This window comes from Schistocerca serialis, chromosome 1 (genome assembly GCF_023864345.2).
Source record: "Schistocerca serialis cubense isolate TAMUIC-IGC-003099 chromosome 1, iqSchSeri2.2, whole genome shotgun sequence".
NCBI lineage: Eukaryota > Metazoa > Arthropoda > Insecta > Orthoptera > Acrididae > Schistocerca > Schistocerca serialis.
Window position 1 is genome coordinate 659,453,554 of NC_064638.1, and position 19,094 is coordinate 659,472,647.

Below are 19,094 nucleotides of genomic sequence, written 5' to 3' on the forward strand. Positions count from 1 at the left end.
CACCAGATCTCACCAGAAATGCCAGGGAAGGTGGTGCGGACGAAGTGTAGTGAAGAAGTAGAGTCTGAAATCAGGTTTCGTGTTCCCTCGTCAGCGGGTTGGAGGTTAGGCAGTTCAGAGGTCTAACAGCAAATAGACGGCGTCGATTTGTGAAAGGAAATCATCAACTATATTGTCAGCACCCTTTATGTGTCTGACATCAGTGGTGAACTGAGATATGAAGTCCATGTATCTGAAGCGATGAGGAGGCGGGTCAGCTGGCAGGTTTGTAATGGCCACAGCCAGGGGTTTGTGGTCTGTTAAAACATAGAAAGGGCATCCCTCAATGTCAGTCTTAAAATGCTTAATCCCTTTGTAGACCGCGAGCAACTCCCTGTCAAATGTGGAATATTTGCGTTCTGCATTGGTGACCTTGGCAATCGATTGTCTTGCTAAGGACAGAGTCAATGGCAGTATCGCTCGCGTCTGTGGTGATGAAAAGCTGCGCATTGGGATGAGGATGCGCGATGGTGCAGGCCTCAACAAGAAGGCTTTTGAGGGCAGTGAAAAAGTCAGTCATAGCAGGGGTCCATGGAATGGGCTGAGATCCAGAAGTGTTTGTGCCTGCGAAGGCATCCGTCAGTGGATCCTGAATCTCCGCAGCCCGAGGTAGATGTCGGCGATAATAATTAACCATCCCCAGAAAGCACCGGAGCTCTTTGGATGACGAAGGTCTGGGTAAGTTTAGTATTGTTTGTACTTTCTCAGGGAGGGTGGAAGGGTGGGGGGTGAAATGCCGTCAGCAGAGACACGAAAACCAAGAAAAGTGACAGTGGGTTTATGTAGCTGCAATTTGTCCTGGTTGGTCTCGATGCCTGCTGCCGCGAGAGTGTTCATAACAGGTTGCACATGTCGAATGTTGTCCTCGACGGAGGAGCTGAACACAAGAATGTCATCAAGATATGCAAAGCAGAATTTTAGGTCGAATAGCACTTCGTTGATGAAGCATTGCCAGGTCTGGGTTGTGTTTTTCAGGCCAAAGGGCATGAATCGAAACTGAAATAACCCGATCAGGGTGGTGATTGCTGTCTTCTCGATGTCTTCAGGTGCCATGGATATCTGGTGGTAGGCCCGTTTGCAATCAATGACAGACAACATGGTTGCACCTGTGAGGGAACTGGTAAAGTTGGCAATGTTGGGTATGGGGTAGGTGTTCATAATTGTTCGTGCGTTTAGTCGATGGTAGTCTCCGCACATGTGCCATGACCAGCTACTGGCAGAGGGTTCAATGATGCCGGAGTTTAGTAGTTCAGAAATCTTATTTTAAAGGTTGGAGAAGCGCTCGGGACAAAGTCGACATAGTGTACTGGAAATCAGGGGACCTGGCGTGAGGCAAAGCTTGTGAACCATGCCATTGGTGACAATGGAAATGTTGCCGGTGGCACGGGAGGCGGTTTGTTTACAATGTGTGGCGGGCAGGGCAGGCGAGGCGTGGTCGTGGTGTTTGGAGCCATCGGTGGATCCGACGGGAGCTGAGGCGGCGAAGTGTCCCAGGAGTCAACGTGACAAGATGGCCACCGGCCCGAAGCAGTGGCACCGTGGTCGGGTGAGTTCGATAGAGCTCGCGAGCTGTTAATGAGTCCATTGTCCGAGGGCGTGGCCTGTGGCAGCACGGTCGTGAGCGAAACACTTAGCACGAGTGCACTGTTTGTGTTGTCAGTGGTGGTCGCACAGTGGTGCACAGGAGCCGAAGTTGCATAGTTTGAGGTGCTGTCCGCGAGGGGCGGGATAGGAGCCGTCAGTTCGGGAACACATGACACTTATCGCACATGCGCACTTGTGTCCGGCCGAGTGTCAAACGCTGCCGTGTTAGGAGGGTGTGGCCCTGCGGAGCTGTCAGTACATGTTATGGCAGTATTGATAGCACAGTTGCGAGGGGTAGTGGGAGGTAAACACATGGAGGCTCGATTGCTGGGATTGCAAGCAGATTCGGCGCACTTACTGACCTTGCTTTGTCCTTGCTGGAGCTGTGTTTCGTGGAGCTGGAGGGAAAGCTCGAAGTTTCCCTTGTAGGCGAGCAACGTGTTCAAGCTTGAAGAGGCACTGGGGGAGGGGGGGGGGGGGGGGTTGCTCGACAGAGCACAGGGGAAGTGAGTCTTGGATGGATGACGAAACACGGTGTTTCGCACTATGTCCGGTGAAAGTTTATGGTGTCGCAAGAAGTCAATGCCTAGTATAGGTTCGTCAATTTTGCACACTAAAAACGTCCACTCGAGCTTGCAGTTTGTGGAGAGTGAGATGACATGGGAAGTTGAACCCAAGCATTGTAGTTTAGTTGAATTCACGGCTTGCAGTGAAGTATGATGAGGGCGGATGTTTGATGACGCTAAGGACGTAGGCAGCAGCGAAACTTCAGCACCTGTGTCCACTAGGAAAAGGTATCCTGACGAAATGTCTAATGTAAAGTCGTCTGCAATTATCCAGTCGTTCCCGGACAGAATGGATCACTGTCATGTTGTGCGCAGGAGGCGGCACCCAGACCTACCTGCGATTGGCGTTTGGAAAGTAGCAGGGTTGTCTGCAGTTCTGTGCTGCCTCACCAAACCGTGTGTGGAAGTAACAGTATGGGTAGTGCGGTTGCATTTCCTGCGGAAAGTTTCTTGCCAGTGGTGGTGGCCGAGGTTCGGTGGCCGTAGCAGGTTCTGTTGCAGGAGGGCGTGTGACCCTGGGCGGAGGCGGTGACGTCCCAGTTGCCGTGTCCGGCCGCAGGGCGAAGTGCCTGAACCTGAGACTTGTCAGGTAGGCAGTGATGCATCATGTAGCTTGTCAGAAATTGTCATTCTTTGCTCGACAGGTTCAGGAGATGTTTGAGCCAGAGCAAAGCGGACGTGATGAGGTAGTTTATCAGACCAGATGGTGAGGAGAGCTGTGTCAGAGAATAGATCGGTGCTGACCAGGGCACGTAGCCGTCTCCAGAGCTGGGAAGGTTTGTCACTGCCTAGTTGCTCGATGTGGAGCACTTGCCGTATTGCTGCCTCAGTTGAGCGTGCAGGCCAACGTAGAACTATCTTTTTCGCTAGAGTGTACCAGGTAGATGAGTCCAGGGCATCGACCGGGTCAGCAATCAAGTCCTCCTGGTTGTGCAGGTGGGTCATGATGCACAGAAACCTGATTGACTCGTCAAATTTGTAATGGTCGAACACTTCGTCCACAATTTGAACCAGGTTATTGCTCTGTCGGGATTAAACGGCGGCAGCATCAGTGAACGTTGTAGAATGTTCGGAAGAATAGGTTGAGTTGAGTTCGTCGGGGCACTGCCTGAATCGAGTTGTTGTTGCTGTAGTATCCCAGGAGAGTGTGCCTCCAGGGGATGTGGCAACAACGGCTGTTCGGGTGGCAGCATGAAGGTGACACGTTGTAGTTGAGTGCGATCCGTCGCAACGCAGAAGGCCGACGTGGGTGAGACACCGTAATGTGTTGATTGCGGTTGCAGGAGCTCAACACATTGCGGGTGTGTTCAGATTGACGCGTCGCGGAAGACTGACATGGATTAGGCACCGAGATGTGCTGAGAACGGTAGCGAAAGCTCGACTGGAGCCGGTGCGGGGTTGACAGATGAGCAAAAGTTCAAGGTTTGAGAACATGTGTTAGTCCGCGGAAAGCTCGACGTATGATCAGAGCCGGGGCCATCTGTGTTGCAGGGAGGCTGTGTAGGTGCGGGCAGTCCAGAAACACAGTGTGGAAATGATGTTGAACGTGGGACAGAATGTGTGAATGTTCACTGTTCATAGTCACTCCACTCAAAACAGTGTGCGGACAAGGTGAATGTCATGGCACAAAACACTGAGGCGTAGCAGTGGTACGGAGGTGGAGGGCAGGCACAGGTAACAAGTTATTGTTCCTGTTTCAGCCCGAGGTATCTAACCGAGGCAGGCGCAGGCGTGTTCGGATGCTGAGGAGGTAGACCTGTGAACAAAGCAGTTCCGGCCACGTAGCAGGTATCCGCGTGGTACTGCACGGATTGCGACGTGACAAATCATTGTCCTAGTGGTAGTAGGTTGTTCAACGAAGCATTTGCAGAAATCGGCATTGGTCCCACAGTGCACGGAGATCCGTAAGAGGTAACTGCACAGTCGATGAGGGAGGGAACATGTGGCGGGAACAAAAGCGTTTGATAGCCAGAGTGCTGGCCAGAGTGGCCAAGTGGTTCTAGGTGCTACAGTCTGGAACCATGACTGCTATGGTCGCAGGTTTGAATCCTGCCTCGGGCATGGATGTGTGTGATGTCCTTAGGGTAGTTAGGTTTATGTAGTTGTAAGTTCTAGCGGACTGATGACCTCAGCAGTTAAGTCCCATAGTGCACAGAGCCATTTGAACCATTTGATAGCCGGAGTCATGCGCACTCCTAACCTCACTTATTGTTGCAGGCTCAAAAACGTCCAGCGAAATTGGCGGAATCATCGAGTGAGAAGTATTGTTTTGCAGTCCTGGCAGGTGTACATCGCCCGTAACACGATGCATGTCAATCATAATATCCGGCATTAGGCGCTGGGTCGAAATCATTGTTCAAATGCTGTGTCAATGTAATACACGTGAAAATAACTGACGCGGAGGTCACGTACACAGTAAAACGGTGAAAACGGAAGACGTTACAACTCAGGGTCACCAGTGAGGAGGATTACCGCGTTGGTTGCACCTATAATCACACCCATTTAGCAATAGTTCATTTATTAAACTTAACACATACAAGGATCGCAAAGAACTGAACTGAACATGGCGGAAAAGCCAAAGATAATGCTTAGAGTTCAAAGATGAATGCATATCGATATTGGTGTCGATTTCATCGACGCCACAGGGTAAACCATCAACAAGCACAAAGATAGATGAGATCAAACCAGCGTGACACATGCTTGTACATAGTTGGTGACTGTCTCTGAGATTAACACATGAGGAGAAGTGATCTCTCAAGAACAATGTTGTCAGCATTCAAAATGGTACTGGTGAACGGATGATTCATTCCTGATTTTTGTTGCAAAAAGCTGATTGACTGTAGTGAATGGAAACTCCTGGAAATCTCACTGCAACTTGTGACCATATCCAGTTTTGTGCAAAATATCATGACAGAAGATAATACATGGTGCTATCTGTGGATGGTACACTATCATCACAGTTACAGTAGACAGCTATCTGCACAGTATTTCATTTTACATACAATGATTTTTATGTCTTTAATTAAGTCAATTCCAAATGAATGTTACACTAAAACAGTTTCCAGAAGTTTTAAAATTATTGCATGAAATGTGTTACAGTAAATGAACATTATTTTGAACATGAATAAAAATATAGTGTTTGTATCTCTCTCACATTCTATTAAGTAACTACATTACTCACCAATCATTATCTTCAGCTTAACAGCACATAGCATGAAGTCATCAAATGCAATTTTTCCATCTTTTGTGCCATATCGATGCATGAGCACATTAAGTATGTGGCTATTTAACTTATAACCTGCAGCATTCAATGCCTCACGCAGCCCAAATGTGCTCAGTGTTCCATTGCCCAGTCTGTCATGAGTTTTAAACACATGCTGCAAAAAAGAAACAAAAACTGCCCATTAAGAAAATTTTGATTGCTTTTTTTGACATTATATTCACCTTTCCTGCAAGACTACCTATATTCAACTAAGAAAGCAACATAACTACAGCAAAGATAACTATGTTTCATGGTAAAACTGTATTCTGGAAATGAGAAAAATATTTTGAAATGAGGTGATAAGACTTGCTGATGGAAAAAAGACAGAATTGTATTTAATCTACTTTCACAGTGAGATGAATGGAATTATTTTCTGGGGTGACTCAGTCCAGTCCTGCAGAAATGGTGTGGTTCAGAAAAAAAAGTTGAAATATAGAAATGGTATCCCATTTAATAACAAAAAATAAAAATAATAAACCAGGACTTGGACTGTACTATATTTACCACTGACTAGAACATATTTCCTTAACCAATGGTCAAAACTGCTGCATTTATATCCAGCAGCCCCCTAACAGAACTGAACCAATCAGTGGAAAACTTCCTATTTCCATAATTAAATTATAAAGGTAGCTCAACAAACATGAAGAAACTTATTTGAATGTCAAACTCTTTCAATTATTTCTTCATCAATGCTACTAAATCTGTTGCAGATGTACCATGTTATCAGGATGAACCACATTTTGCTGATTAAGATGAGAAATAAAGCACATGTTGTGCTTCATTAAATGAAGTTTTACAATGTTAAAATATCTGCAAAGCAAGATAAAATTTTTATCATGACAAAAACTATACATATCTTATATTCCATAATTCAGAATGATGAACTGCTCCAACGAAGGGAGATGTTTGTTAAGAATATGTCAAAAAATTCAGAGATAAATTTATTATTCAGAACAGCAAACAGCTGAAAATTGGAAAAATTGTTTTCTCTCTCTGTCCTCACAAATTTAGTTAAAGTATAGTATTCAAAAAGATTACCTGAATCAGTTTTTTGTTAAAAAGGGACTTTATCACATTACAAAACATTTTTGTGAACCATTTCTTACTATGGGGCTGGTGCATAATTTATAGTAATTTTCCGTAAGCATAGTAAACACAACAGATACAAGAAACAGAGATTTTAGTCATCAATTACACATTCTCCTTTACTGTTTACAACAGTCTGCCAATACTGGGGTAACTTTTTGATTCCATGACTGTGGAAATCAAGTGGTTTCGAGGCAAAGAGCTCACTGGGTCATGTTCAGAGTGTGTTTTCATTCAGGAAGTAAGTTCCTTCAACATTCAATAGAGAGCAGAAAAGGTGGGTGTGGAACAATCCAATTCCTGTATAGTGTTTTTTGTCAGTCTAGCAAAATGCAGGTGGGCTTTGTCATGGAGTAGCATCACTTCATGCAGTCTTTCTTGTTGATCTTAGATTATGTATGCAAAATGTCTCAGTTGTTGACAATAAATGTCAGCAATGGTGGTTATACCTTGGGAAGTAATTCATAGAACACCACACTGTCACTGTTCCACCAGATGTATAACATTATATTTTGTGGATGAGCACAGGTCTGTGTATGGTGAGTTGCTGCTTTGTTTGTGCTCAACCATCCCTTTTTCCCCCTTATTTTAGCATGAAGACACCGTTCATCATCACCAGGAATGGTACAGGATAGGAATGGTTGGTGTTGTTCACAAGCTAATTGTTGATGAGCAAGCAGAGATACAACCATGGCCACCCACTTATTTTTGTGACTTTGGCTTAGAGCATGTAGTACCCATACAACAAATTTTTGAACCTTCCCCCATTGTATGCAGATGTCACATAATGGTGGAATGATCACAGTTCATCACATTTGTCAGTTCTCAAGTACAGTGATGTGGATCATTGTCGATTAATGTGTTTAAACTAGCTTCATCAAACACTGAAGGTCTTCCTGAACAAGGAGAGTCACTAATGATAATGATCCTCCTTAAAATGAGAAAACAATTTTCTTGCTACGCTCTGTCCAATGGCTTTATCCCCATACACAGTGCAAATATTTCAGGCTGACTTCACTGCTGTCACCTCTGTACTGAACTTAGACAGAAGAATATGTCAGAAATGTTTCCATTTCTCCACTTAGCACTTAATTTTCTAGCATCCAAAGCTCCACTCATTATCACCAAATGACAATATATGAACTAAAATAGTAACAGCGGACTACAAATCAAAAATGACAGTTGATAAATAAAGCCATACCAACTGAAATACCAACATGCTAAACAAAAATGCTATGAACTTATGCACCAAAGTAATAGTTTGTAAATCACAAATTTATGAGATAGAGAAGAGTATCCCACAGATCTCCTGGCCATAAAAGAAGCAAATGAAGAGTCCTTGTAATATGAAATTACCATATAACACCATGTGTAATTCAATTAAACATAGTGCCCCAAAAACAGCACCGACTTTCACCCTGATAATGATGGCATTAACTTCACAAGAAACCAAGTAATTGAGATCACACTGTACAGCCACCATCCACAGCTCAACTGTCAGTCACAACAGGCAGTGGATGAGCACCTGCTGTTGAGCTGCTGCTGCTGATTATGAGTTTAGGAGGCTAAACATATAAGGCACCACAGGGTGGATTCATACCTGAGCCAGTGTGCCTCCCGTCCCCAGAAGTGGGCACTTTCAAATGTTTGCCTATCCAGAGGATGATGTGAATTCACCACTCTGAGAGTGTTTACCGATGGTGGGATGGACAAAAGTCACACTGAACTTACAAGTATACTGTCAGTGAACAAATATTCTTTCTGTACGTTGTTGTAGCATTCATCTGTGGGTGGCAATAAAGGCATACTGAGGACCTCATTTCATCAGCCCATGTAAATACTACTCATACCAAGGGTTAACCAACAGGCTGAATTGTAGTACTATGCTATTAAATGCTCTTTTATGCACTTTGCTTATACTGTGCCATAATCATTGAGTTGACAAACGTCATGGGATAGCTACTAATATCATGTCAGACCTCCTTTTGCTTGGTGTAGTGCAGCAACTCAGTGTGGCATGGACCCAACAATTTGTTGGAAGTCTCCTGCATAAATACTGAGCCATGCTGCCTCTTTAACTATCCATCATTGCAAAAGTGTTGCCAGAGCAGGATTTTGTGTATGAACTGATCTCTCAATTATGTCCCATATTTAAGACTTTGAGAAACATAAAACCATTGGGATGAGAAACACAGGAGCATCATACTGACCCTGATCATTCAGACAGACAGCTGTTGTGCAATGACTGCAGAATAAGTGATGGCAAGGTGGACGGGTGACAATAGTGAGGGAAGAAGAGTAGTCACAGTTCCTCCTAGAAGGACTATGCCACAAAAAAGATTGTATCCTTGACTGCCTGGTTCTAACAAACAGGTGAATAACAACACCTTAAATCCAGGCAGACTATCGCCATCAACTATAAAGAACAGATTCTGGAAGCTATGTTTAAATCTCCATTTGCTGGATGGCATTTACTGCTAACACAATAGAACAGACAACACATACTTGCAGGTGCAGAGCCCAACCAATATGATCATGAGCCCAGGAGAGGTGCTGCAGGTGTTCTCATGCTGTTAGCAAAGGCATTTATATAGGTAATCTGCAGACATAGCCCAGTAATGCCAAATTTACCACACTGTCCTAAAGGACACACTCGTTGAATGTCCCACATTGATTTCTATGGTAATTTCACGCACTGTAGCTTGTCTGTTAGCACTGACAGCTCTATGCAAATGCCACTGCCCTCAGTTGTTAAGTGGAGGTCGTTGGCCACTGTGTTGTCCATAGTGAGAGGTAATGCCTGAAATGTGGTATTCTCTGCATTCTCATGACACTGCAGACCTTGCAATATTGAAGTTCCTTATGATTTCCAAAATGGAATGTCCCATGCGTTTAGCTCCAACTACTAGTCTGCATTCATAATCTTTAATTCCTGGCATGCGGCCATAATCACATTGGCTACCTTTTCACATGTATCACATGAGTACAAATGAAAGCCCTGCCAATGCACCAACATTTTATACCTTGTGTACATGATACTACCACCACCTATGTATGTGCTTATGGCTTTCCAACGACTTTTATCACCTCATTGTATGTCTATCTGAGAAGCATCAAGTGAAATTGTTTTAACACCTCAGTTTTCTTCCCCTTTCTTGTCCTACGGCATGCAGTTTTGCAGTAGTTCTCACATGAAAGTGACGTTTGCACTCCATAGGGAGGAGCTGCCTTTCTATGTGCTGACTGTGTTTTCGTTGTTTAGTGCTGCCAAGTGATCTGCTGTCCTGTGACCTATTTATGCACAATTTCAGCCTGATCTAGAACTTCTCTCATCCATGTATTTTTAAGCACAACAGATGAACCTGGAAGCAGCAGTTTTAACCAGACTGTTGTGCTCATAATATTCCCATTCATGCAAAGTCCACAGAATGTCAGAGAATGTGGGCATTATGGTCCTAATCTCAATTATCTCATGATCAGGATCTTCTTTCTTCTTATCTGGTGCACAGTACTCGCTAATGTCACTCCTAAAAGTTCAAATGGCTTTATGGCCAAGTACTATTTCATTCTCTGAGGTGATAAGGCTTCTGTCTCCCCAACATACATTGAAGGAAGTGGAAATTGTTACACCATGAACCTTCAGTACAGCATTTATCTAACATTCTGAAGAGGTTCATCCCTTAACAGGGATTAAATGTTTAAACTTTCATTACGTTTGGAACTAACTTCCATTGTAACCCACACAGGCACGAATACCCTCTTATATTCAATATGACATGAAAGTTTTCAGCCTCTGAATGTCATATTGAGACATTTATTGCCATGCCTGTGACAGATAAAAAGATTCTATGTTAGGTCATGAAGATTGCTGGCTGGAGGCTGCCATGAAAGTATATTATTGTGCAGAATAACTATTTATTCTGCTGGCTTCATCTACAGGTACATGCCATGAGAAACAAATTTCTGCCCGCCCACAAAGTATATATCTGCATAATTATAGAACACTATTATGTATAGTTTCACCTTGCATGCCAACATCAACCAATATGTGTAGGTGAATGCTGATTATCATGGATAGTAACATGCAAAATATACGCATATACATGTGTCACAATATGTTTTCCCTCTGCATCCCAGACATGCTCTGTGGGTGAGAGATCAGCAGTCCAAGCAACCCAGTCAAGGACCCATACATTCTTCAAGGTGTTTGTGGTATGAAATGTGGTGTCTCCATTATTTTGCTGGAATATGTCATTTGGTACTCTGCTCATGAAGAGGATAATAAGGTTTATCATCCTCACCACACACTGGCAAGCATTCAGAGTCTCTTCAATAATTATGAAATTGTCCTGTTTTCATAATCAATAGGGAGTTGGAGGGGTATGTCTCTCAAGGATAGGTGCTTCCCGTGACCTTTCACCAGGTGGTCTACAGAAATGTTGTTGCTGATCTGACTACCACAAACAGAAGTATAACTCATTGCTAAACAAAACAGAATGCCACTTTATGTCCTAGATGACTCTGGCTCTGCACCCTGCAAGTATCTGTTGTCTGTCCTATTGTGTTAGCAGTAAATGCCATCCAGCAAATGGAGATTTAAACGTAGCTTCTAGAATCTGTTCTTGATAGTTGATGGCGATAGTCTGCCTGGATTTAAGGTGTTGTTATTCACCTGTTTGTTAGAACCAGGCAGTCAAGGATACAATCTTTTTTGTGGCATAGTCCTTCTAGGAGGAACTGTGACTACTCTTCTTCCCTCACTATTGTCACTCGTCCACCTTGCCATCACTTATTCTGCAGTCATTGCACAACAGCTGTCTGTCTGAGTGATCAGGGTCAGTATGATGCTCCTGTGTTTCTCATCCCAATGATTTTATGTCTCTCAAAGTCTTAAATATGGCAAATACCTGCAAAAATCCCCTGGGCTTGCTGTGTAGTGATAACCACCTGAAAATTTCCAGTAATTTTAGACACACTCAGCAGGTATAATGTACTCTCACCATTTTTCATCTGTAGAAACGACTATTTCTGTATTGAAAATGAGTTGTCATAAGGATGCTATTTTAAACAACATAACCATAGGCAAGCAAATTCTGGACAATGAAGTTAGTAGCATTCAGTCAATGTGATCATGGTGTAATGCCTTCTATTTCTGTTAGTGTGCTATGTCTTGCTCAACTGCTCATCAGTGTACTTCTGTCGCATGACAGTATTGTGAGTACCACAAGAAATTCCATGAATGTAAATTAGTGTTAAAAATCTTAGAGGTCAAAGTGATTCATTTCATGGCTATCAAAAAAATTGTGTGAAATGACTCCCACTTTTCAGTACATCAAAATGAGAATGAGTGAAAACTAAAAGATAGTAGCATGTTCAATATGTAGCACAATTTAATTAAGAAATAGAGAACACACACCTAAAAATCATAATAACAGGGTTCATAGACAAAATGCTCATTCTTATTGTTCATTTATATCAGAGCAGGAATTTTTTTTAAGATGGGATAACATAAACAGTACATATTTTGAACACAATGCTCTGTTATATTCATTTCACAGAATATATGTGATTTTGAATTTTTTGTCGCCAGATGTTTGAAACTTATATTGCCAGGATCTCACCACAGCAATGTATTTTTGAAAATAAGATTTTGATCACATAGCATTCATATTTGTTACTGAGAGTCAACTTATTGTTACATTTCAGAAGAAGGCTGCTAAGTGAAGACAGTGCTATTGTAAGGACTGATTGTGATTTTATTTGTTGATATTCCACAGAGAAACTCAGTGAAACTACACTAATGCTGAATACAGGATCATAAAAATTTACATACTCTCCAGAGCCTAATGTCTTTCCACAGTGATATGAATTCTTCATAACCAAGCCTTCCAGATTTATCTGTATCTTTCATGGCAACCATACTTCGACAGATCTCTTTGGAAAAACCATTTTTATCTGGAACAAGAAAATGATTAACTTTGAGAAACAAATGTCTACATTCTTATGTCTCAAACAATGACAGTTTATCACCTTATTTGTAGGCACCATATTTTGCTCTCTCTCTCTTTACCCTCTGGAAAAGTAATTTCAATGAAAGTATGATTCTGTCAACACATGCCATTTTCATTCACCACTGATGTTAGAATTTTAGTGGATTTTTGTTAAAATTTGGCTTACATCTGCCATGAAACAGTTTGTACCTTTCCCATTCACAAACTGTAATTGAACTGCAAGCATTGCACATGTAGGAAGTCACAAATATTTTAATTCATTCAGTTAGTACCACAGCAGTATATCTATAAAAGTCTTTCAAATTAGAAGTATAGCATTTCAGTTTGAATTAAACTACAGTTATCCTTAGGCAAAAACAATTTCAATTTACCATTTGTGTCAAATTAAATGTTTGTGCTGGACCAGAACTTAACTACAGATACTTCGATGTTGAGGCACCTTAGCATGTCTCACTGACCAATTCAAAGCATTGTTCCATTTGAACAGAGTTTTATAATTTTTCACAAATGATCAACACAATTTATGATTTACCAAGAGTAAATATATTTTACTTTTTTACATCACCACACATGCATGCAAATTCTTGGAGTTAAGCAGTTTGACTCTGGAAAATGGATTCCCACTTACCTTAAAATTGTTGACATGACTAATCAACACTGCTATTTTAATGACTGATACAGGATTTGAGCTTCCTAAGAGGAATGTTCAGGAACTAAGTGTCCTGCAACCAAAACAGGCTGTGTTTTAATGTTGTTTTTTTTCTGAGATTTGGTAACCCTGAGGGGTAGAGGGGGATTCTATCACCAGAGTGAGCATCGCAGGAACACAGTACTACATAAACTAACATTGTATCAAGTGTCCAGTTGCGTGAAAGATGTCAGCAAGAAATTCCACCAAGTGCAAGCCACATACTGTGCTCTGCTTCATACTCGTGGGAGGAACAACACCTACTGAAATTTTTTTGTCAAAACAGCTTATGGTGAAGGTGTTGTGAACAGAACATATGTGTTTAAGTGATGTAGTGAGTTTAGTAGAGGTAGAACAAATGTTCAAGATGAGCAGCGGAGTGGGAGACCTTCCATTTTGAATGATGAGTTAGCGCAAAAAATGAAGGATATTGTTCATGAAGACTGCCGAATGACAGTGAATGAAATTTTTGATATGTTTCCACAACATTCTAGAACTCTCTTATGTGAGACACTCTGTGTCCCAAAACAGCTGACACAGCAGCACAAGAAAAATCGGGTCATTAGCACCTGCGAGTTTCTTGAGAAATTTGAATTGGAAGGTGAAGACGACTTTCTGAGCTCTGCTGTGACTGGGCACTGCTGGATTTTTCAAGGCCTGTTCGGACAGTGTTTGTTTGTTGTGACTGGAGATGAAACAAGTATGGCTCATTAGACGCCTGAGACAGAAAGACAGTCATCACAGTGGTGTCACACCAACTCCCCACCTGCCAAAAAATTCAAAACTACAATTTTGAGCAAAAAAATCATGGCCTCAGTGTTTTGGGACTGAAAAGGCATCATTTTGATCAAACAGTTGCCTCAGTGGGGGACCAACAATGCGCAGCAGTATTGTGAGATCTTAAAAAAACCTGCAAAGTAGGATTCAAAACAAAAAGAGGGGAATGCTGACAAGACAAGTGTACTTGTTGCATGACAATGCCATACTCACACAGCCTTAGCCACAGACATGCTCTTGGATTCATTTGGTTGGGATGTTTTGAATCACCCCCATAATCCCCAAACTTGCTGCCTTCAGATTGTCATCTTTTCACCTCCTTGAAGGTACACATGAGTGGAACTAAATTTACAACTGATGAGTGGATGCAAAAAATGGCTCTGAAGTGGGGAAGTGGGGGTGAGGAGCTTGCAGGTGACTTCTTTGAGGAGGGTATAAAGAAGCTTGTGCCACAGCTCACCACATGCATTGGATAGGGTAGTGATTATGAGGAAAAATAGTCAACAAGTGTATGAACATTATACTGTATTTTTTTTCAAATACACTTTTTATAAAAAAAAAAAAAAATTATAAATCTACTACACTTAATTTCTAAAAATTCAGTAGATCGGATTTCAGAAAAACTAGAATATATATCTTCCATATCAATGGGAAAACTTAATTGAGAAAACTGTTAAATCACTAAGAAGCATACATGCTGGCGTATATTTTGCCAAATGAACTGTGTGTGGTACTGCAATCCAGTTTCTTCTAAGAAACATTGTGACAAATGTTTTTTGAGCATCTCATGCAGTGATAAAATTCTATGAATACAAAACATGATTGCTTGAATTAACATAGACAGTGTGTCAATCCCCAAGCACTCAACCACAAGCGCACGCGCGCCCACACACACACACACACACACACAATGTACAGAGACAATACTGATTACGAACAGGCACAGAAAAAAAAGGGCTGATTAGTACTTTCTCAAACTATTTTCTATGCTCAGTTAAGTATTTTCCATTAATAATTAATATACATGGTCTATCGAAAAGAATCATCCAATTTAAAAAGAAATCAGAATCATTATATTATTTGAGATATGTGTGTGAACAATGTACTGTTGGAAAGAGCGAACTCTTGAGTTTTACATGGTTCCCTCTAGACAGCAGCAGTGTGTGCCAACTTGAGCTCTAGTAAAAATGGTTTCAGGACAACAGAAAGCATTTTGTGTTCTATGTTTTGTGCAGTGTGGGTCAGTAATAACTGTACAGCATGACTTTGTACTAGGTATGGTATGGATCCTCCTACAGCACAGAGCATTAGATGATGGCATGAACAATTCTGAGAAACAGGTTGTTTGTGTAAAGGCAAATTGCCAGGCCATTCCTGAGTGTCTGACACAGATGTTGAATGTATCTGCCATAGTTTCACAAGGAGTCCACAGAAATCCATTTGCCTCACAGCTTGACAGCTCAACATGCCCCTGATGACCATCAGGTGTGTGTCGTGTTGATGTTTACACATGAAACCATACAAAATTCAGCTACTGCAAGCTCTTCATGAAGGTGACAAACAACAACATGTGGAGTTCTGTAATTTCGTGCTTGGGAAGATGGAGGATGACAGTTTTCTTCCATTCTTATTGTTTTGTGACGAGGCAACATTCCATTTAAATTGAAAGTTGAACCATCATATTGTGAGAATATGGGGTATGGAACAACCACATGAAATTGTACAACATGAGGGGGACTCTTCAACATTTAATGTGTTTTGTGCCTTTACACAGGAAAAGGTATATGGTCCATTTTTCTTTTCCAAGAACACTGTTACAGGAAATATCTTGATATGCTTGAGAACTTTCTTTTCCCACAGTTGGAGACTGATTCGAATGACTTCATTTACCAACAGAATGGGGCACCACCAAACTGGCATCTGGAAGTGCTGGAATTTTTAAAATGAGAGGACTACTGAATGATGGATAGGTCGCTGTGGACCAAATGATTCAGCCTTACATTACTGGCCTCAAAGGTCGTCAGACCTGACTGTATGTGATTATTTCTTGTGGGGGTTTATAAAAGACTGTTTATGTATTTCCATTACCAACAACAATGAATGGACTGAGACATCGCATAACAACAGCTGTGGAAGCTGTAACTCCAGACATGCTCGCTGCAGTATGGGAACAATTTGAACACTGTGTTGACATATATCGAGCATCTCATGGGGGCATATTCATACACCTATGAAAAGGTATGAAAAAAGCTTTTTGGGTTTCCCATTCATCAAAAAACAAAATTCATTGTATATGTTTATTAGTTTCAGAAATATAGATGTGCCAAATCAGATGATTCTTTTTGATACCACCTGTATTAGCCTTTATTTTTCTTTGCTTCTGGTACTCTAATTTCAAATAATTTTTCTCTACCTATGCTCACTATGAGTAGGTAACAGTATGATAACACTGGACAATCTGTCTCACTATATATATATATATATATATATATATATATATATATATATATATATATATATATATATATTGTTACTTCATTGTATGATATAAACATAAGTACCATACAGTCTGACAATTTGCTTACCATCTGAATCTGTTACTGATGTATCACAACACAACACCCCACAAAGGCGACTACAAACAGAGGGTGAATGATCTCCTGAGTTTGTGCTACCACTAGGCAAATCTATTAACAATAAAAGTCAGTAAGTTAAGCATATACAGCAATCTCATATAAACACACACACACACACACACACACACACACACACACACACACACACACACACACACCCTCAAGTGTTAAATAGGCTGTAACAGCATACATTAGGAAAGGACACTTCGGTATACAAAATGATAATGCAGCAAGCAGTAACATTATGAGTTAGTAAAATAAATATTTACATAAGGATTTTTGTTTGCTTGTGCTAGAATCTTTATATTCTGCTCAAGTGCTGTGAAATATATATATGCAAATGAAAAGAAATCAATATCTTTATTTCCACTCCCTAGAGACACATCTACGTGTTATCTAGGAGATGCAACTCATATAATGTAATCTAACAACAAACAATAACTATTGACCAGGCTGAGGAAGCACTGAGCAATAGGTAGGCTCACAAACAAGAGTTAAATGTAAAGGTGTGGGTGGAAGGAGAAAGTAGATATCTCTCTCTCTCTCTCTCTCTCTCTCTCTCTCTCTCTCTCTCTCTCTCACACACACACACACACACACACACACACACACACGCGCACACACACACACACACACACAAAGTTATATATAATGTCAAAATTTATTTTAACAGTACCATAAATTCATTCTATTTGATCTTGCTTTAGCAGCAGCAGCAGTTGTTGCATATTCATGCTTCAAGTCTGTTGTACACATAGTTTAAGAATTCTGTCACTGAATAGAAGCAGTGATCTAATAAGAATGCCCTCAGAGATTTATGAAACAGTGAAAATGAAGAAATAATTTTTATTTTTTGTGGCACACCACTGTGCATTTGTATTGCACTATTTGTACTGGAGGTTTTAAAGGCTGTTGTCCTTACTGTGGCCAAGAGCAAAGTAGATCACCCTCTGGCACAACATGCAACTGAGCATAACATGCTTGATCTTAATGGCTGCTTCACTACCTAAGCCACATGGAAGCTTAGATTACAGGCAAATGGTTGGAAGTGTTGGTCAATGAGGGCCGAAATTCTTTCAGAGGGGGCACAATAACCAGCCACAGTGGGGCGTCCAGGATTGTTGGATTTGTGGATTTTCGGAATTGTAGTCATGTGGGTGAAGAGGGAAATGGAGTCAGGGGAGAGGTTCTGGAAAAGGCCTAAGAACTTAAGTCGGGATTGGAGGTTGTGTTGGACTTCTGGGAAGGTATCACTCTGGCAGAGTTTATAGGTGGAGGAATCAGACAATTGATGGAGGCCATCTGTCAGGTAGTCACCGCAATTCATGAAAACAGGGGTGGAACCTTAGACTGCAGGTAGGATGATTACATAAGTATTTGTCTTGAGATTTTGTATGGCTAATCTTTCTTCTGCTGGAAGCTTGCTATTCTGAGGAAGGGACCTGAGGAAGGATGGTGATGCTAAGTTGGAGGTAATGAATTTCTTGAAGGTGACCAGTGGGTGGTTAGTTAGGATTGGGGGGGAGGGAAGAATCACTGATGGATAGTGGTATTCAATTGCTGGGATGGGGAGAAGGAGAGTAGGTCTTTGACAAGTCCAGCATGGTGAAATTTGGGTGTATGGCTAAAGGTAAGGCCTTTGGATAGGACTGAGACTTCTGTGGAGCTGAGAGTTTTGGTGGATGTGGTACGTTGAGAAGCTCAGCTAGGTAGGGTTTAGGTGCTATGAGGGGTGGACGAGGACGAACACTGTGGGTAGGATAGGGCTTGGATAGTGGTGACCTGAGGTGGCAGCAGGATTCTAGCAGGTTGGATACATTATAGGGGTGGCATCTGGAATGCAGCTCCAGGTGCTGTAGAACAATGGACAATTTTAGAGATGTGATGAATAGAGCAGGCATTGCACAGCAGCATTATCTTGCTGAGGGAGCAGAAATGGTCACGGGATTCCTGTGCCGTGGAGATGTGATTCTGTAGTATCAGGTTTTTGAGGACCAGGGACTGGCAGAATCTGAAAAGGTGAAGGTCATTGTGAAAGGAGGGGTGTGATCTGGAGGAAGCAATTTTTATGGTTAGGCCATTTGGAGGGATTCCATGGTTTAGACAGCATCTGAGAAATAGGATGTCAGGCTGAGTTTTAGCCAGGGAAAGGGATACTTTTTTGAACTGGTGGAGAAAGATGGACCAGCGGTCCATTGTGACAGAAATGGTGCAAAGGAAATGAGAATGGGCCCATGTGCTATGTTACACGGTCTCACTCATTGTTTATAAACCGAGCGAGGTGGCACAGTGGTAGCACACTGGACTCGCATTCAGGAGGACAAAGGTTCAATCCCGCGTCCGGCCATCCTGATGTAGGTTTTCTGTAATTTCCCTAAATCGCTCCAGGCAAATGCTGGGATGGTTCCTTTGAAAGGGCACGGCCGACTTCCTTCCCCATCCTTC

The 19,094-nt window shown here is 41.8% G+C and overlaps 1 protein-coding gene across 2 annotated transcripts in view; it reads right to left on the minus strand.

Annotated features, from left to right (window-relative positions):
* LOC126479379 (calpain-A-like) overlaps positions 1-19,094 on the minus strand; it is a 236,800-nt gene that overhangs the window by 10,101 nt on the left and 207,605 nt on the right. The window contains exons 13-15 of one of the 2 annotated variants that reach the window (XM_050103780.1): positions 16,599-16,700; positions 12,371-12,492; positions 5,371-5,566 (exon numbers count right to left, since the gene is read on the minus strand). In XM_050103780.1, coding sequence (XP_049959737.1) covers positions 5,371-5,566; positions 12,371-12,492; positions 16,599-16,700 — 420 coding nt within the window. The remainder of the gene's footprint in view (positions 1-5,370; positions 5,567-12,370; positions 12,493-16,598; positions 16,701-19,094) is intronic. The other variant, XM_050103781.1, reaches the window with a different exon arrangement.